General features: G+C 35.1%; 1 protein-coding gene across 1 annotated transcript in view; it reads left to right on the forward strand.

Annotated features, from left to right (window-relative positions):
* Nucleotides 1-17,353, forward strand: part of LOC132703735 (uncharacterized) — a 71,946-nt gene extending 54,593 nt beyond the window's left edge. The window contains exons 4-6 of the mRNA XM_060673174.1: nt 9,596-9,772; nt 11,687-11,792; nt 12,683-17,353. Of these exons, the coding sequence (XP_060529157.1) occupies nt 9,596-9,772; nt 11,687-11,792; nt 12,683-17,214 (4,815 nt within the window). The 3' untranslated portion in view covers nt 17,215-17,353. The remainder of the gene's footprint in view (nt 1-9,595; nt 9,773-11,686; nt 11,793-12,682) is intronic.
* Nucleotides 17,354-17,853: the final 500 nt, after the last annotated feature.

The following is a 17,853-nucleotide window of genomic DNA, read 5'->3' on the forward strand; positions in this document are numbered from 1 at the left end:
GTTCGACACTTATGATACCCCGGAAAAGGGTTGGGTTGACTCAACTGATAAGTGTAAAACAAACGCGTCATCAAAAAGAGGTAAAAGAATAACTACTTGGCATGATGGTTTTAAAGATGGTTGGATTCCAAATGGACTTTCTCTGTCTGCGAAAAATGTAAAATTTTTCCGATCAGATGAATGGCTTTGGAGGAAAAGCTGTTTTTCTGTGTGTCAAAATAACCACAAAAAAATAAAAAAAACATTTCGCGTTATATTATTGCTCCCAATTTAAAGAGTCTAAATGAGGGTCCAGATTTCTACTTCTCTCTCAACCCTGAAGCGGCAAATTTGGAGTACTTATTATGTTTTTTAATATTGCACGGAATATCGGGAACACCCTGTACAATACTTAAAAACCGTAAATACATAAGTTTAAGCTGTCTATATGGGCTATATCTTCGTGTAAAAGAAACTGACATCTAAAACACAGATTTCAAATTATTGCCAATGTTCAATAATAGGGGCACCCATTTTTGGAATTAGCGGCACACCCCGTATATTTCTGAAAAATTTTTAAAAATAAAAGTTCATGGAGTCGTTGTCTCTACGTTTTCTGGTTCAAAATTTTTCTTGTAAACGGTTTTTGAAAAATGGTGTTTTTGTAGACCCTTGCACACGCGATTTTTAATTTTTTTAAAATACTTCCCGACCCTCCAGCCCTCCCATTTTCAATAGGTTCCGTCATGTGGCAAACCTGCATAGGTGTACCAAATATGAATTTCGGACACTTATACGGTTTTATAGCAAAGTCCAAAAAACAGTCGAAAATCGCGGAAAAAAGATGGATACCGCAGTCGGATCGGGGCCATTTCTTATAAGCTTATGTGCCTCGTGGAGGGTTAAAAAGAAGGGAAATTTCAATTTTGTAGCTCCAACGGTTCGAAAGTTATTCAGGAAAAACCAAAATACGAGAACGGAGACCTACCTTTACCGAAATATAAAATTTTTATACGAGCGCAGATACTTTCGAAAAATTCGATTTCATCGATTTTCGAAAGTAGCAAGTCATATTTTTGGATTTTGAATTGTAAATTCCAAAGACACATTGGCAAATTCCTAAAGACTCATCGTCCTGTTCGCAAGTTTTTTCACCTACGTCTCTTGTAAGCCTTAAGTTCAGCGACTGCTACCCTCTTAGCATTATTCACTTTTAGTTTTTGCATTCAGCTTGTCACAAGTACTACGAGTATCCTTCGAGGGTCTGCTAAATTTTAAATGATAGATTTCTTCAAAATAGGGCAAAAGAAATTGTATCATCCGGATATTTTCGTTGAAACATTTCAAGCATAGTTTTTACAGATAATTTGCAATCCAGAAAACAAATTTCTCGAATCGTGTAGTACGATGTTTTTACAGGGTAGGACTCAATTTGTTGACTAATATTTACTTTTGGCATATAGCTTTATAGCTTATTAGCTTTTTATTGCATTTCCGCTAATGTTTTTTTCTACGCACATCTCTCGGACTTTTGCGATTTTTCAAGAGAGAAGCCGTAAACGGACAGAAAGGCCCTTTTGCACGTCTGTATTCTAATGTTTCCATTGTGTACAAAATATTTGACAGTTAGGGACTTCGGTTTACTAATATCTGTGATATCAGGGTTCCTCTTGCCCTTCCTGCCCTCTAACCAAAACTGTATGGTTGTATGTATTTCTACCAAGCTTTTAAAGTACAAATCTTGTTGATCCTTGGTTTCGAAATTAAAAAATGATTGAAGTATGCTCTGTCTGTCATCTGCATTCAGACCACTTAAAAATCTTCTCTAGCACCTAAAAGGACAACAATAAATTTACCACTGGCGACCACAAAACTAAAAATAACATCTCTCTTATAATCTTCACTATTTACACCTCTTTTTGTCGGTATTTCTGGTTCACTTTCTGAACTCGAACTCATTAACGTCTTGAATATAACGCAATAGAAATGAAACTAAAGCAATACGAAACGAATCACGTGCTATTTTATTTTCACTCCATTGAAACGAATTACAATTACACATTGATAGTGATAACGTCACTTTGTTATAGTGACCTACGAAGTTGCCTTTTTTAAAAATATATATATTTCTAAAAATTAAAAACAAATACTGGATTGCGGGGTAAGAAGGTTCTCATTTTCTATGGTCATCGCCAGATTTCTTTTTTATCTAAATGTTTTATTCGACTGCTTCAGACTGGCGAATAGTTAAGATAGCCTGAACGATTTAACCGTACCTTCGACCGAGTTGCACCTTTCGCAAAGAATTTGCCTATTAAAAACTTATGACAACGTCCCACACCTTTGAAATTATCTTAACTTCGAATAATGCAACCGAGCTGCGATATCGTAGGTATCTGTGCATAAAATGATTTTTGCCCACAACAAAGGTCAGATTCATAATGTATGATCTATTCGATCAGACTTATTTTAGACGGATAAATAAGCACACACGAATTAAAATTTTACGACACCCGGAAATAATTCAAAATTCGAACGTAAAATTCTACCAGCTTCACCAAACTCTCCGATTTAAAACCTTAAGAATTTGCTTCTCCTTCGCTTCTTCTTCCTCTTCTTCGTTTGTGGTATTTATATTTAGACATAAAACAACAGAATTTCAATGAATAAATGTTTCTTTCAACACTATTTTTCTATTTCTTCAAAACAGCATTAGGTGTTGGAAAACCAAAACCTAGTGATATTTTAATTAACTGTAAGTAATCAACAAAATTTTGATGACGATTTGGTGGAGTATCGTAAATTGAAGATATTCACTTCTATAATCTTAAATTAATATAAACATGATGATTCTGTTGCTGATATAAGTGATTATTGGACGAATATTGGACATGTCTTCCTTTTTTGCAATTGTTGGATATTAATGAAGAGAGAATATGGACTATGGATTTCGTCACTTTTATTTAATCTAGCCACGCCACTGGATACTAAAATCTCTTCGTACAACGTATATTTCACATAAAGTTCTAAGTGATAAATGGTCATTCATTTGGCTATTCGTTAACTATTAATTTTAAATAATTAACTGTGCCGATGTACCTACTACTTCGCGTCTGCTGTGTTGCCAATTTTTTTCCAATATCCCACGTCTTTAATGAATATTCAACTATTAATAAAGTCCAATTAAATCATATTTTGAAAACGAAAATTAGTTAAGGGAAATTTTTGCCATGATACGTGCTTTGAAACATAAGTAAGTGACCAAAAGAAAGCTACATTTTTCTGCTCCCCGCTCTAAACACTTGTGACTAAAAAAATTGCTATACTGTGTTTTTCCAGTAACAAAACCAAGACAGCCTGTATAACGGTACTTGGTTCCCCGTGCTTTAAATATTTCCATCACTTTCTTCTGCTAATAGCATTATTATTTCTCTACTCCGATAGGCAGTTGGTATGCCAATAATAATTCGCTTTGCGTCGAATAATTGCTAGTTTGTCGTCCCAGTAGTAACGGTCACTGTTTTCCACCGCCCGATGCTCCATATTTATCGTGTCGTTGAACAAACGCATGGCGAATTTAATTGGATATCAGCAGATTTATGGAAAAAAGCGACCAATGAGTGCCGCGACTATTTATACAGTAGAAACATTTCCACAATTTAATAGAAAACTCGATATAATTATGAAATAAATTATAAACGTCGATATAACGGTTGTCGCATTGTGAAAAGAAAGAAGTAAAATGGAACAAATGGAAATTAGCCAAACTAACTAAACATACTGTATGCGGTATTATCTAATAGTTCAGTTTTCGGGAACCGTGTGTAGATATAGCTTACAAAAAATTAAAATGTAAATTAGATGGAAAACTGCCCATTCAATAACAAAATTCTTTATTGAGAAATGAGATATAATCTACAACTGAATGCAAAATATAACAACTCCCGAACTATTGCAAGTCTTCAAAGGTGAAGGCATCGAGGCATATTTTGAAAAAAGACTGCCTTAAAAATGACGCATTTAAACTTATTGACGATCTGTCAGCGGCCGTTGGTTGTTAAATGCCGCAAGGTCATTGGTTAAAAACAAATGTTTTTATAGTTGCTTCATAAGTTTCTGTATTATTATTATTATTATTATTATTATTATTAGTACATTCACCCTGCAATTCTATTAAGTAACTAAACATTTAATCTCAGATACTCTGTTGCCAGTGACTGGGATATCTAAAACAGAAGCGGGCGCCAGAAAAATACCATAAACTACTAATTAAATATGTGAATGTGTATATTTACGGTAAGGGACAAAAGAAAGAGAAACAAATAATAGTATATTATTTATATATTATATTATCATTCCTGGACCTGTGACTAAAGTATTGAATATAAGTGGGTCTCGACCGCGGAAAATGAAGCTGACGTATTAAAATGATACTTTCCACAAGTTTTCTTTTTAATTTAAATTTAAATATTTTTCTACTTCCCGCTCTATTAGAAAATCTTTTTTTTATTTAAATATACATTTATTCTTCAATTTTCTTTACTTTTTACTCAGTTTATCATCTCCTAATAGTTATTACTGCATATCTATTGTAGTCCCGTAGAAACACATCATAAAACGTCAAAGCAGAGATAAAGTGGTTTGTTTGTTTCAGTTGGTTCCCCTTTACGTCACTTTTAGAATGTGTACGGGATAAAAGTCGTTAAAACTATTCCTTTTTCTGAAAATCCGCAGCTATACTTATACTTATCATTACGGTGTTTACCCTCAGCACTCAGCGACTAAGAATTATTGGTGGTTTTATTGACCCAAATAAGCAGGTTACATACGCTTCCGTAATTCGTTTTCATTGCCGTCTTATAATTCTGGGGCGGCAATCAGTCCCTGTTAAATACAACCCTTAAGTTTAATAAGCGAAATTTAAAATAAATGCAGCCCAAAAGGAGACGAATGATTTTGTACATTAAACCTACATTCATTCGGTGCAGGACTCGAACCGTCGATAGTAAACAGTTTTTACTTTTTTTTTACGTTCGATGAATTCGTAAATCGTTTGAACTGTGCGTCGGCTAAAATGCTTAATTCATCAATCTGCCTACTGAAAATCGGCGTCCGTCTGCTTATAGGGTAAAGTCTGCCGTTTGCGAGTTTTAACGTAGTCGTATACGAATGAATCATCGGAAAATGCAATGAACGTTTAAACTAATAATATTTTACGTCGGTCACCATTAATCTAACAACTTTTACCAGAGGTCAGTTTTGTTTGTTTTCGATTGCTCGTGTTAATTTGGTCGTTTCAAATTTTCCTGATTGATAGCTACGAACGGTAAACATACCAAAGTGGTGATTTATCAGTTATGATATTAATAGCCATATCGTTCCTTATATAGACGAGTAATTAAAACCGTTTACATAAACAAATGATTGCATACATGCTAATTCCTTCTTTAACAGTCACTCGCAAAAGTTCACATTCACCAGCTAAGTTTTCCTTAACAAAATCATTTAATTTGATTTTGAATATTTCATTATACGTTCGGTGTTAATGCAACGTAATTTTGAGATTACAGAAGAAATATAGGAAATGAAATTGGACAAAATTTTAATTAACATGCCACCGAAGTCCACATAACTTCAAGAAAAGACATGCATTGTATTGTATTTTATTCTATTGTCTAATATATTTATAACAGTTCCTGTGTCAGCTTTTACAAGAGATTTTTCAAAATTTCAACATATGGGATTTTTTTTCTTTACTAGCTGGACATTGGACAACCCAAATATTAATATTGCCAGGATAGGACATAAACAGGGTCAACTGAGATAAAAAGAAAATTTGTTTTACAAAATTAATAATTTTCTTGCTATTTTTTTAATAATTTTAAATACTGTCGTAAATTATTCAAAGTCAAGTCAATTTAGCACATGTTTGTACCAATTCCATTTTATTTGAAAAATGAACTAAGTTTTTAAAATTTTATGTTTGTTGCAACGATATTTATTAGCACTTAAAAATTTTATAAAAACTATTTATAAGTAGTCAAAAGAATACTAATTATAATAGACATATTAAGAAATCGTCATTTGTCTAGTAAAATTATGCAATTATAAATCGGTTAAGATTAGTCCATAGTATTAATATTATTATTTATTTTAGTAAGATTTTTATGATTATGATTATGTTGCTGATTTTCTAACATATCTATTATAGTTAGCAATGATTCGGCTACTTAATAAGAATTTTTATAAAATTTTTAAGCGTTATTAAATATTGTTGCAACAAACACAAAATTTGTATCTCGATAAAAAATTAAAAATCTTAGTTAATTGAATGAATTAGTAAAATTGAAAATAATAATAATAGTAAAGGAATTATTAATATTTATGTAACAAAAAACTTTTTTTTATCTTAGTAGTCCCTGTTTTCTTAATATCTAAATCTAAATAACAAATTCTTAATTTTTTGAAATAAGGGTACTTTACTCTTGTCCTTTTTTTGTATTTTTTGTCCTAGCCTTTATCCTGTTTGTAGTGTTAGTAAAAAAAATCGCCACCATCAAAATGTTGCACACTAAAATGACGTTGTTAATACATATATTAGTGAGTAATAACAATATAGACAATAATTTGTTATACACAAGGCGTTTTGAAATTTAGATTGTCAAATCCTATTAATATTTTGCTTTGTTGTTAATGTATGTAATATTGAAGAAAATAGACAAAACGAAAACTAACAAAACTGACAAATTCGTCTTTATTGGTGGATCTTCTTCGATATATACAATGCTACAGATTTTTTTTTAACAAATCAATAATTATAAACACATCATTGAAAATATTTAAATATTTAGTTCTAAATTTGCATCTTGAAAATAAATAAATGAATGGGGAGATACAAAATTTGAAATGACAGGCAAGTGGTTCTGCACACTATACAGTTTTCTCCATTTGATGTGATTACTAGACTTGCTCTGATCTTTGATTTTTGATCGTGGTGTCTTAAGAACCATTAGATGTTGAATTTATATTTTGTTGGGATTTCTATGATTTTTCCATTCCTTTAATTTGGTATTTGGGAGATTTTTAACAAGTTGTACTCCTTTCTTCGCTCTTTCGAGAAGTCACAGTTCTTTTTCTCTATTTTTTCGTTTTTGTATCATTTTTTCGTAAATAGATATCGCTATCAACACCGTTGTTGTTCCTCACAAGCGTTGCACTTTGTGCCTCGTTCATAAAAAAATGTTGTAGAGCTGAGGTGGCTTTTACTTGACGAAAATCTATTTATCAAAATAAATGAGAACTAAAAGTTGAGATTTTCATGAAATTATATATTTTGACATGACAATTGTTTCGACAACACCGTGTCTTTATCAAATGTAATATTTACAAACTACCTGCTACTATATATACCAAAAAATTATCATAAAATTTTAATTAATGTTATTGTGAGAATTTAAGAATTTAAGTTCAATAAAGGGGAGGTATTTAAATTAACGATTAAATAGATTTAAATATCTCTCCTTTATTAAACTTAAATTATCACAATAACATTAATTAAGATGTTATAGTCATTTTTCGGTATATATAGTATCAGGTAGTTTGTAGATATTACATTTGATAAAGACACGGTGTTTTCGAAACAATTGTCATGTCATAATAATATAATTCCGTGAAAATCTCAACTTTTAGTTCTTATTTATTTTGAAAAATTGTTGTCCAACCAAGAAATCATCCCTTAAAGTTACTCTTATCTACTTAGTTACAAACCTCTATAATCTCTATAATAATTTGTTATAAAAATTAAGCAGCCGTATGACTTTTCTGAGTGACGGTATCTACATGTAGAAATTCGTGCAATTACAGCTCTTAACGATCTCAGCGATATTGTCTTACTTTCATCTGACATACGGAATTGCGATCGCCGCAGAGATATAATGACCAGCTCCACAGGAACTATGACTGACGAACAAAAAAATGAAATAGCTATTTTATAATGCTCAATGAAAAGTATCCGTTCGATCGCGTGCATGTCAACTGTCACGCAGTAACACAAATTAAGCTGCGTATTTCTTAATTAAAGGTTTGCTAGGTATACCCGTGTCGCACGCGAGACCCAGTATCTTTTGTTTTATCTTTGCGTAAGGCTCGTAAGTGATACTGGTGCAATGCCATTGTTGCAGGATACAACAATAACCAATATTGTCAAAATAAAAACATTTTTTGGTTAAATACAATCAAATTTGTCCGCCCTTCAAACTATTTATTTCGTTTGACAATAATGACAAAATGTAAAAGAAACTTGAACTGAGGTGGCTTTTACTTGATGAAAATCCATTTAACAAAATAAATAATAACTAAAAGTTCAAATTTTCACCAAATTATATATTTTGACATGACAATTGTTTCGACAACACCGTGCAGTTAAACTCTTAAAAAAAAATTAGTAAATATTTTAAAGTTCCTCGCGAGATTTTAAACCAAAATTTGCAATAAAAAATTCTTTTGAATTAATCAACAAAATTTAAGATATCAAAATCCCTTCTAATGCAACACTATTGTCTTTTGATGTACAAAACTTATTTCCCAGTATTCCACCTATGGATTGACTTAGTAGATTTCACCGTCACTCGGAAACAGGTTAACCCATTGGAGAAACAAGATTTATCAGATTGCTTAATAGTATCTTTAGACCAAAATTATTTTGAATTTAATGGACAGATTTATATCTCTAAAGAAGGTTTGATTATGGGAAACTCACTTAGTCCTTGGCCGAGATTTTTATGGATAATTTGGAAAATATCATATTAGAACATTCTTTAAGTAAAAGTTTTCTATGGTGGTATAGCTATGTGAACGATGTCCTTGCTTGCTTTGTTATTACGGAAGGACAATTAAATTATTTTTTAAATTACAAGATTGAGCAGGATAACTCTATTAATTTTTTAGACTTAACTATTACAAAAACGCAAAACAAATGAAATTTTTCCATTTACCATAAACCTTTACACACGGACACAGTCATAGATAACAGCTCAAATCACCCTTATACACACAAAATGGCTGCATTTCACTCTTTTATACACAGACTCCTTAATACGCCACTCTCAACAGAAAATTACAAAAAAGAACTTAATAGCATTAAACAAATTGCACTAAACAGCGGCTACAATCCGTCCATTATCGATAAACTTATAAATAAAAAACAAATCCAGACAACAATATACTCTATTTATCCGAAACCTAATACAGAACACGAACAATTTAAAACCATGACATACATATGAGAACCCAGTGAAAAAGCTTCAAAACATTTGTCAAAATGTGGTTTAAAAATGGCTTTCAGAACTAAAAACACAATAGAAAAAATTCTCACAACAATATTAATTAAGATTTTATTGTCATTTTTCGGTATATATAGCAGGGTGTTGTCGAAACAGTTGTCAGATGAATATATATAATCAAACAATCTGAACTTTTAGTTCTTATTTATTTTGTAATAGAAACTTTTAATATTACTTTTGTATATTTTAGTTAGTACCCTGTAAAAACCTCCACCTACTTAAGTATTACTCCAAGGACGACTAAAATTTCTGTTAAGCAAAATTTTCATCCCCAGTTTTTAGATTTTGACAACCTACCGGATACCAATTTCACGTGCGTGGGCAAAGTCATAGGAGGCTATTACGCGGACCTCGAGACCAACTGTCAGATGTTTCACGTTTGCACCATCGGCCAACTTGAGGAACCGATGGACATACGATTTTTGTGTCTAAACGGGACCGTTTTTGATCAGGTTAGTATTTCCAAAGATCGATAAGCAGAGTTCGAAAGGTGAACGCTAACGATCGTTTAATTAACCAGTTGGTTCTTGGAAAACGGAAAATTGACATTCGAATGTTAGATTTCCGCGAAATTTTAAAATGTTTTTTTATTGACTTCTTAATTAATCTATAAGTGTCCCATAAAACCTAATGACAAACAATTTAAACATATTTTGAGCGTTAGAAAAAAGCAGTAATAAAAAAATATTACACACAAAAATGCACACTTAACCTGGTGACAATAAAATGAATGAAATAAAAATTTAGATATGTCATGTAAATAAAAATTGCTACACTTTTTTTCATATGAAACAATTGGTTTTGAAGTAAGATTCTTGGAATTATGACTGAGAGCATTGGGATGTTATGTCTTCTTGGATTTGAATAACTCTAGAAAACCAAATGGTCCAATAAAAACCTAAAACCCCCTAGCCCCAGCATTTGCCCCAAACCTACCTTGGAACGCCTCAATAAATGTATATTATTTTTACTGTTTGTCCATTGCTACACAACCCAAGATATTTAGTTCGGAAAATTCACCTACAATAAATCGTTTTGAATATTTTCAGGTTCTTGATGATTTTTAGTTTTTAATTGATTCTCCAACCAATGAAAGGACTGCTCTCTCGGTCGAGGCCGATCTAGGAATTGCTCCGTATAATATTCTCTTGTAAAATAATGTCATTTTTCAAATGCTCGAGATACTAAGCAATTGCAATACACACTGTCAATCTTTTAAAATTATTGTGTAAGATTTTTTCACAGCCTCCTATTTTAAATATATTTTCTAAAATTTAGTTTGACTATTAAATTTAAATCTCAAATATCTTAAAAAGTTTTGGAGACACATAAAACCGCTATTTTATAAAAAATATTCCAAATTGAACACAGAATAATAACAATGGGGCTTTACGGCGAAAGTCCAGTTTTCAGTGTAGTCCCGGTAAGAGCAAAAGTTTGTTTAGTTAAAATGACTGAGAAAAAATTGAAATTCTTGAATCCTGTTATCTCCAATACTATTAGAGCTATCGAAAAAACTATTTGGATTTATAGGGTATTTCCTTTAAAACAAGAAAGTTGATCTCACTCCCAATAAAACCCGAAATGCTATTCAATTGTTTCATATGTCAAATGTCATATTGGATTTATTTGTTTAACTGAGTTATCGTTTGAGAAGAAATTTGCTTGACGCTGCGGGAATTTTTTGTTTTGAATGCGACAACAAAAGTGTGTTAAGAATAATTAAGAATATATAACGTTTAGGAGTAAATGTACCACTTTTGTTTTATATTTGTGATTTAGTACTCTTGTAAATGAGTGATAAAAAAATGAATAGCTAATGTTTTTCTTTTTTTTTTTCTTATTATTATTTTGTATATTGCATATTTCAAAATTGTTGTTGCTAATTGTTTTCTCATACACAGAAATTTGATGTTTTAGTTATTGTTAATTAATTATAGTTAAAATTGAAGCTCTTCATTATTTAAAAAAAATAGGTCGGTAGGTACCGAGAAACCTTAACAAGGGGCACTATCTAACCACGATAACGTAGTGGTTCTGTATAAAAAATCATAGAAAAAATTGTTTAAATATCGTCCCATAACCAAAAGTTTACGTAACTCTTAGTAATAAATTTGGTTGTTATTAAGACCCATTTTCAATATTATGGAAACAGCAGATTCAGCAGATATAGGAGATCATAGGAAAACGGGTTTCAATAAATATTTTATGTCTTTTTATAATAAATTGGCAACTTCGCATTAAAATTAAAAAAACAACAATTGAAAATGTTGTTGAAATATTTATGTTATTATTTTGTGCCACGTAATATTTTATTTCAGTAATATAATTTTTTAATAATTATTATTAATATTTTCATATTCTAGGAAACTCGAGTCTGCGAAAGGATTGACGAAGTGGACTGTTCAAAATCGGAACAATTTTACAGCCTGAACTTGGAACTGTATGGAAACAGTCAGCCTATTTTAGAAGGTAAGTAACGGTCAATATAATCAGGCCTAGCTTATTTCGGAACACAGAAGGCGGACAATTTGTCCATGCATACAAATTTGCCGCGTTTAAGGTAAATATATATATCGCTGCCGGTTTTTATACGCCATATACGTTTACAAAACGTAATTCAGATGTGTATGTGTTGCCGCCGGGTTTTGCAAAACTTATATGGATGTAATTCTCGAAACAATTTGTAACGTTTTGTCTGTACCTAATTGTACGTTTGGCAACTGAACAATTGGCCGTGCAGGGTGTAATCTAGATTTACATACGTATCGGTTAAACTCATTTGTTACAAAATGTCGCAATCCAGCTATTTACGTCCATTCACAGTTTTGCTTAAAGTTAGCAAACACTGCGTTTCTTTTAGTAAGCTTTATTTAATGTTCTACGTGCTTTTGACTCCTATTTGCAAACCAAACTAATAAATTGTATTACACAACATTAAAATAACAACACTAACCTAAAAGGAAACAACAAAATTACAAATTTGTTTGTTTTCTTTTTCCCTTTTTTTCGTTTTCCACACATTTAAGGTATATTTTTCTTCACTTACGTACTTCTATCATTCAGAACCCAATCTCTGCTTTTTTTATTTCCTTTGTTCCTTTTTCTCCTTATTCAAAGTCTATTGCCTCTTATCTACTTCTTTCATCCATCCGTAATCTACACTTTCTTCTTATTACCAATACTTAATGCTTGACGATACTGTAAAACTTGCTACGTATTTTTGTCTCTTTCACTCTCTTCTCGATTCATCCACATGCTCTCACTCTTTCGTACACTGTGTCGCACTTAGCCTAGAACACAAAGAACGAAAAGACCTCGCAATATTCGTACAATTTTCTTCTATTTTCTACGTTTTTTAGAGTCGCCAGATGTACCAGAGACTGAACAACCTCTCGTTATCAAATCCACCACTACGACAACGACAACCACGACAACCAGGCGACCAACCACCAAGCCGACCAAGCCTCCGTACTTCAGCACTTCGATTCTACCTACCGCAACGTCTGCTAGAAACCAGCAAGTGGTCCACCATTTCCCCGTCACCTCGTCGGACATCCGTTTCAATCCGGAAGAAATCAACATCAGTCTAAACGCAGGATCGCCTCCGGACATAAGAACTAATCACTTCGGGAACGGTTACAGTGACTCTAGTGATAGTGCGAAAGTGCAGACTTCTAACCAGGAACTGAAAAGACCTCACGCCATCTCCTCGACGACCTCTAGACCGGTCTTCTCGTTAGACGCGACCAGCAGGAAGTTACCGCAAATTAACGAAGACGTCCACTACGATTTTACCAACTCGGATTATAACACCGAGTACCCGCAAGTGTTTCACTTTGACAGCAGACACACCAGCTTCCTACCTCACATCGCGCAAGACGTGTACCATAACCGCCAGTATCAGAACAAACCCCACCCCTCTACGTTTAGGCCGAATTATCTTCAATCGCTCAAACCTCCCGACATTAACCAACAACACCACTACAACACCCAAACGGAAAAGCCGCCGCAGAGACTTCAAATTCCTATACCGTTACTTCCCACGTTGCCACCGTTAATATTTAGTTCACCAGCACCGTTCACTTTACATAGACACGTCGACTCCAAACGGTATACTAAAGAGCACCAGGCTCCACCCAGAATAATAATCAGTGCTAGCGCCAGCGTGACAGACGACAGCGGCAGAAGACTGAACTATTCGTTAGGCACGATAGGCGCCGCTCAAATTCTGGAAGCACCCCCACCATCTTACGACGAGTACAAGGACACTGACGTTGGGTTGGACCCATTTTATCACGACGTTCCCAAATTGAAGCAACGCAGGCGACGTAGGAGCGCTGATCAACCCGAACTAAACCCGTTCGAGGTAATCCGCAACGAGCAAGAGGCCGTTAAAGTTTTAAAGTTCCTGTTTACTTGGTACCAGAATCATCAAGCTACAGCTACCGCGCCCTCTGTTACGATACCGGTCTCTCCGGATCTGATAACGAAGATTAATCACGAATTTGCGCCTCAGAGCTACTCGGATGACAGCGGCGAATTGCATTTTATCAGCTCCAGAGAAACCGTCCAAAGCACAACGCCGGCTCCGGTAACTCAGTCCGATTTTGTGGGTGGCAACCCTAAGGAATCCTCATCTACAACGAACGAAGAAGATGGGGACATTGGGGGGACTAAGTCGGAAGGAGCGAACGAGTCATCCAAAAATAACTCGGGCTTGTATATTAATCCTGACGACTATATAGATGATAATTACGAACCTCAATCATATAAGGAGGCAAAAACTTTTAAGTTGCCTATTCAATTACCGGAATTGGAGGTCCTGCCGGATCATAAATTAGAAACTCCGACCAATACAGACGGTTTCCAAAACAAACAAAATCTAGAAGATTCTAAAAATTCAAAAGTCGATGAAGATACCAAAATTTCAATAAACGACAACGTCAGTTCGACCACAGCTGCTCGCCCAGAAAACAACTTCAGACGTAGAGGTAGAGGCAGGCATCGTTACTCCAGCCGGGTTTCACAGCAACAGCACTACTCGTTTTCAGAAAATTTTGACGACTCTTTGAGACATCCCGATGTCGCGAAAGAGAGTCCCGAGTTCTTTCGCATTCCGATACCCCTGGAAAATCCACCGGAGTTTCCCGAAAGATCTGCCCACAGAAACTCGCGCAAAAGAGGACGGTCTAGATTCAATAGCATCGTATCCACGGAATCTCCAACGTCTAGTACTTCGGATGCGCCAACGAACGAAATTAAAAGTTCCCTGGAAACTTCAACGGAATATGCTCCACCTATTACGGAAACTAATTACACTTACACGCCAGAGATGCCAACGAACGAAATTAAAAGTACCCTAGAAACTTCTACCGAATATGAACTACCTGTTACTGCTGGGCCAGCTAAGACCACTGACGCACCAGCGATGGAGATTGATCAAGACAGTGAGCAAACCAAAGTACCTGCTAATCCGGAATCCAATCAGCGCAGTTTATCCAACCTAGCGAACGACACGATTGAGATAAACCTGTCATCGAAAAATTCCGCCAACGTGCTGCAGGATATTAAGGAAATATTCGAGCAAAGCGAAATCGTAGATGAAAACGGAAACGTCAAGGACGGACAAGATATTTTCAAAAATCTGCAGAGCGCTTTCGACGCCAGCGTAGACCACGTGGAAGAGCTCAAAACGTCGTATAAAGAGGAAGACTATTTGGCGACATCTGCGTCGCCTCCCATTAAGCACGGCGAAGAAACTGTTTCCGTTAGGGCAGACGTCTCAACCGAGAGTGTCCGCAATATTCCTTCCGTACAAAGCGACAATCCGATTACTCCCGAATATGAGACCGAAAGTAACTTTGAAATCTTCAAATCGGTGACTTATGAGCCGGTGACGATTGAAGATAGACCCGAAACTGCCACCGAGGAAACAATTCTTCCAATATATTACCACCCAAGAGGTTACGATGGCGTAACTACTCCCTCAAATCCGACCGGCATTGAAAACTCATCCGATACTCACAGCTACTACCAACCGACAACTTCTAACAACTCTGCAGGTTCGGAGTTGACAAATACCAGGAACAGTTCAGATTATCAGGGGAATGGAGATTACCAGTTGCCTCCTGTAGACGACACGACGGTAACCACGCCCCTGATTAACTTTGAGGTTTCCGAAAGTTTTGCTACGACTTTGGCTCCGTTCACGGAAGAAACTTTCACGGAACACAACATCAATTCCACGGATGGTTACAAAGAGATCTCTCAAAAAGTAAATATACGACCATCGTTGGTTAAATCTAAGCATAACAAAATACCAGCGTTTATTGTCGAAAACTATATGAGAAATCCGTATTTGCAGTACGATAACACCAAATACGCAACTCCGAAAACAAAAAATGAGGATTACGTACTGCACAACGAGACCACAACCGAGAGCACTACGGAAGAAGTCTCTCAGCAGGAACAAAACTCCACGCTGAATACCAGTACCACTGAATCGATTTTGAAAAAACACGCAAACTACTTAGCGGTACTGTCGAAAGCGTTCGAAAATATATACTCGCCTCGCAATGAATCTGACGAAAAACAAGACCAATCTGACACGACAACTAAAGATCACAATTTAAAGCACCTAGATGAAGGAGTCATTCAAGAGGAGAATCTCACTGAATTATCTGAGACGACCACGTTGGAGACTACAACGCAAGTCTCCGAAACTAGCACTATTCCTACGACAACTACTTTCAAGCCTTACAGTACGTCTAAACCCACAAGGAGGAGTAGAACAAGGGGACGGTCTCGCTTCTTGGACCATCACCGATTACCACATCACGAAACTACCACATCTTCGACAGTGAGCGCGTTCGAAGGACTGTTCCAAAACCTTTTGTTCCAAAACTTTGCGAAATCGAATCGAAATACCAAAAAAGCGTTGAGTAGTCAAACTGAAACGACTGCTATTCCCGTGCACACGACTTCGTTACCATTGAGTGACCATTTGAACGAGCTGATTCAGAATGTGGAAACAACCACTGGAAGCGTATCGGTTACCGATTTCACAGAGCACTTATCTACAACGGACAATGCTGAAGATAATGAAATTACAACTCCGGTATCACCTACTGAACCTACCGAAGAACCCATCGAAAATACTGAGGCTCCGACGACTACCGAAGAATTCTATCAACCAACAGAGCCGGAAAAACTTCCCACCACGTTTCCTTCTTATGGGGGTATAAATTTGAATGAACTTGGATTAACTAGCACACCGTCACCATTCTCGAAACGTCCAGCAATAGACATTCCCGCAACATCTTCACCGGATTTTCCGAGTACCGTAATCGGAGAGGAAGATTTAAACAAAATATTCAATTCTAGTCATTTAGTGCAGGTGCTGGTAGAAACTACCACGCCTCCAAACGCGGTTGCCAGTACCACAGAGCAATCTTATCGAAAAAGGCCGTCGAGAAGAAGACCGAACGTACGAGACAGACAGTTCGGAAGGCATCGCTTCAGTACCGAGTTGTTTACCCAGAAGCCTGAAGATCAGAACGATGATAAAGTAAAAATTACCGACGCCCCACTGCACAGGAGCGCAGCCCCTACCCAAGCGGACGTAAAGAAGATTTCACTCCACACTACCCCGTTGTCCTCGCGTAACAATAGACTTTCTACGAAAAGTGGCAAGACGTATTTCTTCAATTGCTTCGGCAAAGAGATCAACAAGTTTTACGCGGATCCGAGGGACTGCAGGCTGTTCCATTATTGTACGCAGGGCTACAGCAAAAATCAGTTGTTAGATTTAAAATACGTGTGCGATTTGAAGACTTATTTCGACGACGAAAAGCTGATTTGCACGAGGGTGAAACCTAGACGATGTTTGTAAATAGTAGATGAATGTAAATTGTTTTCTGCAAGCAGTACTGTGTTTTTTTATCGCGAATAACTAGTGCAATTAATATGTTAAATGTATAATTGTGTATGTAAATTGATATAAATACTCATAGATTAATATATTTAATAAAGTATTTTATTGTTATGCATTTTGATCGGAGTTTTTTAAGGAGCTTTAAAAATTTGGAACAATTTTCGAGACGCGGTCTTTTAATAATAACAATTAAGGCTATATTGATGGAGAAGCCCCAAACGCGTCTTTAAATAAAGTAACTTAAAGGCACTTATAGTAAAGGGAAAGAAACAATTTTTTAAAGTAAAATTTTTAAACAATTTTTTGGGGTTTCGAAAAAAAATTAAGATGAACGAATGAATTTTATGTCAAACATTACACCAGAAACGTGTCTGTTTTTATTAGATTGAATTGATTGTCAAGTTTATCTTATTATTATGACAAAAGCAGGTCCATTTATTGGTGGGTGTTTTGGAGGAGTAATATTTCCTTAGTTTCCGTAGTAACTAATTGAAGATCAAGCTTCTAATTAAATAAGCAGACTTGGCGGAGCAAGTGTTTAATAAACGAGTGACTGAAGAAGTTTATCATCATGTTGGGTGCACTTTTTCAAAACAG

This window comes from Cylas formicarius, unplaced genomic scaffold (assembly GCF_029955315.1).
Source record: "Cylas formicarius isolate icCylForm1 unplaced genomic scaffold, icCylForm1.1 PGA_scaffold_6__28_contigs__length_40554024, whole genome shotgun sequence".
NCBI lineage: Eukaryota > Metazoa > Arthropoda > Insecta > Coleoptera > Brentidae > Cylas > Cylas formicarius.